We start from the raw sequence: 11,883 nt of genomic DNA on the forward strand, positions 1-11,883 counted from the left end.
GCTGTAATGTAGTCTTTAATCCATGTGTTAATACAAATAAATTAATTTAAACAGCTGTGATTTTAATGAAATTTAGTAATTTAGTTAACTTATAAAATAAATTTTGTGCATTAAAATATGTAATGTACAGCAATGTATTTTCTTCATTGTCTACAATACATATATTCAAATTAAACTATTAAAATCATATTTATAGAAATATTTACTGGTAAAGGGATTAAAATATATATTCAAGCAGAAATTTTAGCTATTGAAGTTTGTGTTCATTCAGTAAATAAGGACCTATAATTTGTTATTTTTACATTGGACCTCTATTATCAACTGCTTGCAGTAACTAATGTCATTAACTTTTCAAAACATAAGAAAAAAGGAAATCTGGTGAATAAGTAGATTTGAGACAGCACTTTAAAATTATTATTTTTCTGTGGCTAAAAACAAGGAATAGTCCAGTAGAAATACTGAACTATCAGAATGACAAAACAGTCTAATCGTGCTACATTTAATAGTAGATTTTAGTATTCGATAGTTTATGTCTATAGCAAGCACACCAGTAAAGATATAGTTACTAGTCTTGAGTTTCAGTATCTGTCATTTTATGCAGTTCACAGCACAGATTTAAATTTGCGTGATATATTTTAATAATTTTAGATTGATAGTGGAGGTACTTTCGGAATTCATACAGTTTGTAAAATGCTTGTCCATAGCAGTTGCCCACAGTCAGTCAGAGATTGCAGGGCCCAGTTCTCAGCTCAAGTAAAGTCCAGTGGAGCTACTGATTTATCCCAGCTGTAGATCCGAATCTGCTGACATGCTAAATTATTGTTGATCCCAATGCAAGTTTCTATGTGTATATTAAGAGCACTACAGTATATGACCCTATGTAGCTCCTGAGTCACAGCCATTTAGTTAACTGACAAAACGTTTACTTCTGTCAGTGCTGCTGAGCCATTAACTGTGATTATTATTAAACTGCAGGAAAGAACCTTATGTTTTAGAGTGCTTATCCATTCACAGAAAAAATGTTAAGACCCTAATTTTAAAATCTGCCTCACTGTTTATGATTAATGGCAAGTAACAGCCAAAGCTGAAAGAACAAAGCATGGTTTTCAAATATCTGAGAGAGTATGAAGAACTGGCAAATCTTATATTCTCCCCTGCTGTCAGATATCATACTTCTATTTGGACTGCATTTTGTGCATATCACAAAATTAACTAAAACACCAAATAATACAGATTTAAGAACACACTTCAATAAAACTGATTCATATCTGGGTGCTGACAATTTCGCATATACAAAAATAAAGACGATATGTTTATCTTAATGATTTAACATTTACAAACATCCTCTAGGCCAAAGAAAACAAAAAACTAATAAATATGCTGAAAAACTCCATACCTCAGTATGAAATCCTGACCCCTTCTGCAACTAAGTACTCACAGACCAAATACACTGAGAATGCCAAGCTACAGGGGCCCCTCTGTGGGGAAACCTGTATTTCAGTCAGCAGCATCCGTCAGCCAAAAGAGAAGCGTAGGGACAGATGCTAGAGAAAAGATGACACTTCGAATCAGTGGCCAATGTCAGAACAAGTGTGTGTTTCTGTGTACGGTTAAGTCAATGCCATACTTGTACAAACGCACTTTTGTATCCGTATTTATGTGCAAAACGTTAACTATCACTCTAGGTTTATTTCAGTGAAGGCTTATGGTGCTAATTACACTCCTGGTCCTGCAGTTCACCCAGACTAGGCCATTTAGCATCAAATCTCCCAGCTGGGTCACAGAAGGCAACGAAGGAGAGAATAAGCATAGTGCACAACTCCCTGAATTCTGCATCAAATACATTCAGAGATGATCACTGAACTCAAGAGTGGCCGAGCCTTCAGAGCTGACCACTGCCGCATGCAGAGATTTCCTAAAACAGGGAACACCAAACCAGTCAGAAGCATCAGCGTGGTACTGCCAAAACAAGCCTCAGGACAAGACCTGTGGGTTTTAGGTCGGCAGTCCATCTCCCAAGCGTGATAGAGCACTTCTCTTCTGGCTGATAGGTGCTCCATGATCCTTCCTCTTGATTAAAAAAGGCCTCGGTGGAGGTTTAGGTAACTTTTATTTAAAGCCAGAGCTAAACCACAGTTTCATTTCGCCTGCAAGGGAAGTGGTTGGACACATAGTTGCTTGGGAGGGAAATGACTGTTCCCTATGTCCATCTGCAGTTGGACATATAGTTCCTCGTGATAGGAACTGTTGGAATAGGTCCAGAGGAGGGCTACAAGGGTGATCAGATGGCTGGAGCACCTCCCGTACGAGGACATGATGAGAGAGTTGGGGTTGTTCAGCCTGGAGAAGGCTCCAAGGAGACTTTATAGCGACTTCCAGTACCTGAAGGGGCTACAAGAAAGCTGAGAAGAGACTGCTTATAAGGGCTTGTAGTAATAGGGCGAGGGGCAATGGATATAAACTGGAGAGGCACAGATCTAGACATAAGGAGGAAATTCTTTAGGATGAGGGGGGTGAGGCACTGGCATGGGTTGCCCAGGGAAGCTGTGGATGCCCCATCCCTGGAGGTGTTCAAAGCCAGGCTGGATGGGGCCTTGGGCAGCCTGATGTGGTGCTCATGGCAGGGAGGTTTGGAACTGGATGGGCTTTAAGGTCCCTTCCAGCCCAAACCATTCTGATTCCATGGGACAGACGCGGGGAGAGAGGGGGTGAAGGGCACAGAGAGTCGGGGGAGAAAGGTGCACAGGCCCTCGGGAAACGAAGGAGACGGGGAACTACTGCCCCGGGGGCGTGGCGGGGGCGTGGCTCAGGGAGGCGTGGCTCGTGGAGGCGTGGCTCGTGGCTCTGGCGCGAGGAGCGGGGGGCGTGTCGCCGCGCTCGCTGGCGGCCGCTGGGAAGTACGTCACGGCGGGTGCGCGCCGGCGCCGCGGCGGCGGTTTCGAACGGCGGCTGAGCGGGAGCCGTTGGTGCCGGGCGGCGGCGAGAGGAGCAGGAGAGGTGGTCGGCGGGGGAAGGTGAAGAAACAACCTCAAGGATGAAGCGCTTGGCGCCCCGCAGCACTTTGCGGAAAATCATAAAGAAGCACAAGCCCGAGCTGCGCCTGGCGGCCAACGCCGACCTGCTGGTGAGGAGGGGCGGGCGCCAGAGTGACCCCAGCGCCCCCGCGGCCTAGGGACGCGGCAGGGGCGGCGGCTGCCTGAGGGCAGGCGCCCCCAGATAGGGACGGGTTGGTCTCTGAAGGTTTTGTCGCTTGAAAGACGTCGTCCGGTACATTGTGAGCGCTAGAGCAGATTGGAGTTGGGTGCAACGCGATGACAAGTGGTGAGACAACTGGCACAGGTTGTCCAGGGAAGCTGTGGATGCCCCATGCCTGGAAGTGTTGAAGGCCAGGTTGGATGGGGCCTTGGGCAGCCTGATCTAGTGGCAGGGGGGTTGGAACTGGATGATCTTTAAGGTCCCTTCCAGCCCAAACCATTCTGTGATTCTAATGTTTCCGCATTGACCTGCGGCGGAGGGGAGGCGAAGTTTGTGGGGAGAAAGGCGATTGATGGGTTTAGTAAAATGCAGTTTAAATCTAGTTTTTAAACTACTAAACGTTTTATGGTCTTACTATATTTATGGTAAAATATAGTTTAGTAGTGATTGCAGCTCTGCTTTGTTGGTGGCTACTGCATTGTAGGTTTCTGACGGGGAGTTGGGGACTCAGGGACAGGTTAATGCATAAATATTGTGTCATATATGCACGCTGCTGTTTAGAGTTTGATTTAGGTGGACTGAGAAATAGGAATTTGGATTATGTTGGAAACGTACAGACATTTATTGCTTATGTAGATCAATTCACAGATATCCGTCAACTCGGTCGTCATTAATGAATTGCTAAGCTGTTAAGGCACCTTGAATGATCATACTTCTCTAAAAAGCTATCTAAGTAACCTGTGTCCCAAACTAAGGAGTGACAAATTTTGTTAGTAATCTGATGAGGAGAGTATGGTTTTGGGAACCTACTCGGAGTTCAAAAATACCTGCAATAAAGGTGTATAGATAACAGACCCACATTGAACAAATTTCAGAAAAGTGAGGCCGACAAAGCTGGATTTCTTCTGAGCTGCAGTAAGGGATTAGTCACACAGGAAAGGTTTGTCCCGCCAAGAAATTACTCAACTACAGCAAGGAAACTTGACCTAAGAGACCTTGTGGTAGCTGCCATACTGAAAAGAAAGAAAAGAAATCTGTGCATAAAAAATTCTTTGAAGTGACCTAATAGGCTTAATTGCTTGACTGTCATGCCGTCTTGTTTTCAAATGTGTGTGAATGTTGGAGCATAACTGCATAATGTGTATTTGTATGGTCTCTGACTTGAATTGTAAGTCCATGTTTCATATGTGTGTAAAAGTTGCATCTTGCAGCATCTTGAAAGTTGGTATCTGGATATATGAAACTAAGTGTAAATATACAAAATTAAAAAAAATTAGTGAGGTTAATATGAATTAATTTGATAATTACTTGGGAGGATTTACATTTCAATGTAACCAGTACATGGTTTTCTAATTGGTCTAATAAAAATATGATCTCTTCCTACCGCTTTTGCTATTACTGGAGTATTTTATGGACTAAGGACTTGTTACTCATGCTCAGACACAGTCAAAGCTTAGTGGAATACAGTAGTCAACTGATGAAACTTGCACAGTCACTAATAGTATTTTTTGTAGTCATTAGGAACAGTTTGTCTGTATTTCCATGTTCATGTTAATTTGGCTTTAATGTAGTGTAGCTGTCTGAAAAGGGGCAAGGAGGACATCTGTCCAAGTCTTAGCCATTAATTCCTATCTCTTCCTTGTCCTGGCACTAGTGTCATGTAGCTGCAAAGACAATCAGTGCAACAGCGAATATGGCTATGCAAATACTCATTCCGACACAAAAGATGAGATTTAGTTTTAATAATGTGGTGAAAGTTTAGTTTATCTGTACTGGTAATGTCAAATTAAATGGCCTTTATTGTTAGGAGGATTGGCATTTTTTATATTACCTTTGAACAGGAATGTCCAGAGGTGGTTATTGTGCATGATGTTCTTCAACTAGGCACGTGGCTCACAGCTCTTTATTTCTCTGAGTAAATAAACAAAACTCCAGCTGTGTTGATTTACTTAAAGGAAAAAAAAAAAAAAAGGAGGGAGGAGGTAGGATCTCAGTTCTGTATTTAAGTAACAAATTTTGAGAATTGTTTTTACACATCTTTGTTCCCTACAAACCTTGCAAGAGTAATTAGTTTGTGTACTTTTGCAATTTGTCTAACATCTTTGTTCCCTACAAACCTTGCAAGAGTAATTAGTTTGCGTACTTTTGCAATTTGTCTAAAAGATGTCTTAACAAGATGAAACCATCTATATTTTGAGCAGAGTTTGTGTCTTCTTCAGGGAAATACAAGAATTGGCTAGTTCGCTTTCTGGGCTGTCTTCCTGAATGATCCATGCTTTATGTTTCAGTCTGCTGTGATACTTAGCCAGTGAGGAGGACTGCCTACGTGGCTTATGACATAATCTTAAGATTGTTTTCCTTTTCCTTACTCTTCAGTGATTATTTTCCTTGATAAACCAATGGTGTCTTGCACGATCCTTACTAACAAGTCTGAAAGATTTCAGACAAGTCTGAAATTCAGACATTTTTGTTAAATGCCTCAATGGAATTTCTTCTTCACTTTTCAGATTCTTTTTGATCAAGTCTCTTTGAAATTGAAGCTTTGTCAGAACCTGTTTTCTAAGTGTTAACATCTTCCTCTGTGCACAGTTTAGCTAACAAATTTCATCAAGCTTTCTCAAGAATTTTGTTTTTTTGAAGGAGTGTGATAATAGGTTTAAGCTATGAGATAGGAAGTATTAAAGTTTTTTTTTTCCAGTGCTCTTAGAACTCAGTTAATTAACTTTTTGAAAATAAAAGATAAAGGTTTTAGTACCTAATTTCCAAGGAAATCCCTCTCCAGTGATCCGAGAAGCAGCTGTAAACTTTGCTCTGACATGAAATAATAGGAGAAAAGCAGGAACTCAGCTATTTTTTTTTCTGCTGGAAGAGCAGATTTGTATTTACGTTGAAGAAAAAGTTTAAAGTGTTGCATTGAATAATGCCTTTTGTTTGTTGTGGGCATAGAATGATGAATAGGTATACAATGAAGACAAAATATCAGTCCATTAAATTAAGTTATGGCAGCAAAATAAAATTATGGAGCTTATCCCTACTGTTCACTAATCCTGTTAAACAGGTATGTGGAAGTTGCTCTGCAAGCAGTGTTGTAAGTTTTTATGTACATCCTTAAAACTTTACAACCTTTCTTTTCCAGAAAATTAGCATACTGTTGTGTAAGGTAGTTTTCAGGAGTAGTTCAAAATTATTTTTAAATCTTGTCTCTCTGCATAAAAATCTAATACGTAGTGAAGCAGTGTCTTTAAACAAATTTGTTATCTCTTGGCTACTTGTCAATAGCTGTCACAATCATGGTATTAAGTTATTCTGCCTTTCGTTATCCTTTCTCAATTGCTTTGAATAACCTAGGATATTTATTAACGTGTCCTCTATTATAGAATGCTCTAATTTTCGTTATGTGACTATGTTTATATCAGTTCATGGTAAGCTTCTCAACATGCAGCAATTCACTTTGAAAATAGGAAAATAAAGCTACAGTGATTCTGAAAGAAGATGCTGCTTTTAAAGGCAGTTTTAAAATGAACACTTTTGCCTTTAGCTGTCTCAGCAGGAGGCTTTGCAAGTATGGAAGGTTTTGTTCTTCCTCCCTCTTATTCCCCTGGTTGTTTCCAGAAATCTAGCGTCCATGTTGATAAGTCTAAGAATGAGAGTTCTAGTGTTGAACACTGTTCTAGTGCCACTGTTTGATTCTTCTGGAGATTATTTCTATGTGATTAACTAAAGACTAGTATAAATATGGCTTTGATGTTTTGCTAGATAAACATGCAAGAACATCTGCCTTTTGTGTAGGAGATGCTTCCAAACAGTGCCATATATTATGCACATTTATTTTATTGCACATTGTCTTCATTTATTTCAGGAGATTAAAAAAAACAAACCTCTAAATTTCTTGTCATATGAATACTGAAATTCCTGTCCCCTAACAGATTCTTTGTGCTGCAAACCCACTGCCAAAGTTTTTCCTGTAAACTCTAAGTTGTAACTTTTCTTGTTATATCTTCTTTGGCTTTGCAGATCAAGTATGGCAGAATAAATATATCATCTAATTCATATAAATACAATTTTCATATATTTCAGTAGTATTTTTCTGAACTCTTGGCTGAAAAAGTATTTTTGTACACTTTACAGAGCAAAGTTAATACTGTTTGAAATTTTAATTTACAGAAGGTACAATTACCAATTTTCAGGTTGGACTTTTAAAATAGTTCACATAATGTTTGTGTAATGGTAGAGGTTTGTGTTACGGGTCCCTTATTACCCAGGGGTGCTTTTTGTGGGCAGTTTTTGGTACAAGGTGCAGCGGTTCCTTGGTTTGTGAAATTTTTGCTGCTTCTGTACTAGCAGAGCAGCATTTTGTATTGAACGGAATAGTGTCCTGCCAGTTCTTTTCATGCAAAAAAGTTAAGTAAGTGAAGAGCTGGGAAAAAAAAATGGATTCAACCTCCTGACAGTGGAGAATTTCTTGTTCTGGAGAAATTAATGTCAATGCTTCTTTACCTTGGAAAGGGTCAGAAGTCCTTGAACTTGTCTGTAGTCCATTTGATGGTAAGGTAGGGATGGATTTTCTGTTCGTTAAAAGATTGGCTCTTGTAGTCACTGAAAGCTGACTGTATTTACTAGTAAGCAAAAAGGCCCCTTCTTGCTCTCTGATACATGTTTACGTTTTATTATACAAATCTGCTAATAAAAATCAGATCAGGTGTTTGTATGGTCATTTCTAGAACACTTTACAATTTAAGTATACTAAATTTTAACTATGCGTACAAAAGTCTTGCAATAAGGTTATTAAGACTTAAACTGAGTAGTAATTTGTTTTCCTGAGAACACCTTTCATGAATTTGGGAGCACTGTAATATGAGAATCCCGTGTCTCAAAGAATGAACCTCTAAAAAACCTAACTGCTTAAACAGTTTGAATCATTCTTGATTTTTTTTATTTTCTTTCTTCCCTCTTTTAAAGGTGCATTTGAGCTTCTTACTGTTTCTTCATCGGCTAGCAGAAGAAGCCAGGACAATTGCTTTTGAGAACAAAAGTAAAATAATTAAACCTGAACACACTATAGCTGCAGCAAAGGTAATAAAGTGTTTTCAATGTTTTTCTTTTTTGTTTTGTGGAAAATGTATTATGACAGTATATAGAAAAGTTTTCGGTGTTGGTGCTACTATATTTTTGTAATCCAAAACTTGTAGAAATGTAATGTTCTTTAATCCATCATTAGCATAAACCATATTAACTCTATCCTGCTAGATATAGCTCTATTTTTACCTGATTATTCCATGTTTAAATTCATAGTTTCGATACGTGGATGACTCTACACAGTAGCCTACCAGCAAGCATCCATGGGCTGAAAGCCCAGGGAGCAGGAGCAAATTCTGGAGTTGGAGGAGCTTGATTTTAGATGACACTAATAATATATCAAAGCAGCATGCTATCTTAACTTCAGTAACGTAAATGAAGGTTTATGGAACAAGTCAGAAATACTTCAGAGAGGTTTGAATACCTTACTGACACCTTCAGTTCTTACCTGCTTAGTCTGAAAGATGTTTTAAGTGGATTCTTGCTGCGTTGTGTGGATACTACTTGAACAAACACATTGTGTATTGTTTTGGGCAAAGGAAGAGCTAAGAGAGGATTAAACTATGGATTGCTGTATGGGTAGTTCAGTATAACAAAAATTACTGTATGGATATCTGTGAAAGAGAAACCATTTAAAAGAAGGGAAAGAAGAAGGTGTTACACGGCTTTCTTTCTGTAGAAAGAATTAGTGTTGGTAGCTCATTTCACTCCCTAAGATATGTCTGCTTTATGTGGATTTCATGAAGGAACTTAGTCTCTTTAATTTGTTGAGTTATCTGTTCAGCCACCTACTACTGCGAGGCAAAGTGGAAGAACAAAACTCTGTTATCTGATACTTGGGTCCTGTGTGTTCTGTTTATCTTCAATATTTTTTTCTTCCTCTGGCGCAATGCTTAGTTTGATACTTTCTACTACTATAGTAACAGAAATATATACAGGATGTGTAGGTTAGCCAAGTTAATGTTACAGTTGGAATCTCATGCATTTGTAATTTCTTTTTAACTGCAATCTTAACATTATTTTAACATTTTTGTGTGCTGTTTATTTTTTTTTTAAGATGAGAAGAAAGGAAAAACTGCCTGTATTTTAATAATGTTAACACTTAAATGGTCCCACTTGAGCTTTGAAGTTCATTTTTCAACTTAAACTGGAAACCAAAAAATGTCCTTCCGAGGGTCTGGGTACTTTTGCTATAGAATGAAATAAGGCATTACAAAAAAAAATCCTGAGCATAGTAGCTGTATAATTGCAAATCTTATTTTTTTTCTTATTGTCTAAGCCTAACATATGGTGAGAGCTTCAAGGGATTTGCTGATGGCTTGAGAGTTCTATTACCATTTTTAAAGAAAGCCCTTTATTTTACAGAATTATTGGCGATGAATGTTCTTATTTAAAAAAAATATTTTTTGATATGGCATATTTCTCTATGCTTTTACTTTATTTCTAACCTTTTCCCTAAACTTTTACCCTTGGTGATTCAACTCCTGGAAACTGATGTTTTGGCTAGGTGAGGCTTTGGTCTGAGTAGCACAGTATTTTGGATTTCTTACTGCTGCCTGGATTGTAGTAATAAAAGAAGTGATAAATATACTTTTTTTCTTTTTGCAGGTTATTTTAAAGAAAAGCAGAGGCTAGAAAACAGAACAAAGGAATTTCAAAGCATATTTTTCCATATTTTCTTACTATAACACGAGATCCTGTGAGCCAGCTTTTGCACTTGTGGAAGTATTTAGTTTTGTTGAAGTCTGTCTCCTGACTCTGAGTATCCTGCTGTTTCTTTAAAAATGTAATTTAAGAAACTTAAAATTTGAGAAACTTATATTTTCATACACTTTGTGCATAATTTTAAAATGTGTGTCACTTCTCATTTAAGAGTCTTGATGTACCTTATTTCTTCCATAATAATGGAGGAATGCATATACCATAGTCACTCTTCAGGTATGATGTGTCATTTTTTATTAGAAGTGTGAAACTTTTAAAGGAGAACAGTAATAAAAATGCAGGTTGCACTAAATCCATTGAAGATTATGCAGATCAAAGCAGATTTACTTGCTAAATGAAATCTGTACTTTTAAAATAATCACTGTAGAAATTCATGCATTAAATATCTTGGCTTCAATTTATTTATAAATGTCTTAATATTTTTTTGAAATGACTTTGAAAAGTAGGTGAAAGCTTCTGTGTTCTGTGGAAAGAATGCATATTTTGTATTTCTAAATCATACTCTGAAATGTTAAGCTGTCTTATAGTTTGATGTGGTATATGAGACAAGTTGGTGGTCTCTAATTCACTTGGTGTGAACAGATGCACATTATGGAAAAGTAGGAATCTGGCACAGCTGATGTTTTTGAGGTTAGATCGTGTACTCATACTGAAGATAAGTTGGCATGAGTGCCAAGGTACTTCCTCCCTCTTTTTGAGTGTCATCCTAACTTGTTAGAAGTCAAGAAATGCACATTATGTAAAAATATATTTTAAAATTAAAATAATTCTATTCCCGATTTGATATTTTTAAACAGTTTCTGAACACTTCGCATAATAAACCTTTCAATAAAGATATAGTTGAATCTCACAGTTTGAACTGATAATGCAGTTTTGTGGAATATGTGGTAGCTGATCCTTCATATGCACAGTGACTGTACTTAAAATAAAAAAAAAATTAAAAATGTTATGTATTGAGTAGTCTAATTTTGTTTAACACATTACCGAATATATTCTAGGAACTCGGCAAAAAGGAATTGCATTTTATAAATATTTTTATAGTCTAAGGAAACTGGAGGAATGCCAGAACATCAAATTTCATATCATGTCCATGTACTTTTTAAAATCCTGTATAACATGTGAAAAGTTGTCCTTTTACAGTATGCAGAAAGGAAAGAAGGTTCCTCTGCTTTGCTTAACTCATAGGATTTATTTCAGTATACTTCTCATAATGTTAACTAGATACCTTATTCTTTATTTTCTTCTCTTACTCCCTTGGAATCCACAAAGAAGGCTGAGAACATACAAATGTGAGAGATATTTGGACTTAATACTGAAATATGTTCTCAGGAATAAGGGAGATCTGACTAGGTATCTGTATTTTTCATTGTGATTAGTATCTGTGATTGAATGATTTTATTGCAACACTACATTTTCCTTTGCTAAAAATGTTTTCTCTTAATTCTTCCCTAAAATATTTTATTAGTCTTGTATAACCACTTACCTTTCTTCAGTGTACAGTTGTGTGCTGTAGCTTCTTTTGGAACTTGTTTTGATGTCCAGTTTAACTTTTTTGATTTGCCTTGGAGCAAAATCCCCTCTGAGCTTAGTGGAATGATCTTATTCTCATGTAGGAGATGGATGGTCAGCTACCATTTGGGAAAGGAGGCAAGGAAGGGTTAAAACCATCCACCAGTATACTTTTTATTATTTTATACAGTGATTTTGGCCTGTATTCATGGTTAAGAAAGTGCCTCTTTTTTAGCAGGAGAAGGACTTTTTTCTGTGAGCCTTGAGAAGTTTGAGTCAGAATGTGTCCTGTCCCTGATGGCCAGTGTTTTGTGAATGTTTCCAAATAGCTGAAGCAGGTGGGTATTCGGAAGACTTGAGTAGCTTGGCAGGTATTCAGAT

At 37.7% G+C, this 11,883-nt stretch overlaps 1 protein-coding gene across 1 annotated transcript; it reads left to right on the forward strand.

Moving 5' to 3' along the window:
* Nucleotides 1-2,866: 2,866 nt before the first annotated feature.
* CENPW (centromere protein W) lies at nt 2,867-10,913 on the forward strand. The gene is made up of 3 exons (XM_009562894.2): nt 2,867-3,124; nt 8,155-8,268; nt 9,880-10,913. Exons 1-3 carry the CDS (start codon nt 3,035-3,037, stop codon nt 9,904-9,906), a joined length of 231 nt encoding a protein of 76 aa, XP_009561189.1. The 5' UTR covers nt 2,867-3,034; the 3' UTR covers nt 9,907-10,913.
* The last annotated feature ends 970 nt before the right edge of the window (nt 10,914-11,883 follow it).

Source organism: Cuculus canorus, chromosome 3, assembly GCF_017976375.1.
Source record: "Cuculus canorus isolate bCucCan1 chromosome 3, bCucCan1.pri, whole genome shotgun sequence".
Lineage (NCBI taxonomy): Eukaryota > Metazoa > Chordata > Aves > Cuculiformes > Cuculidae > Cuculus > Cuculus canorus.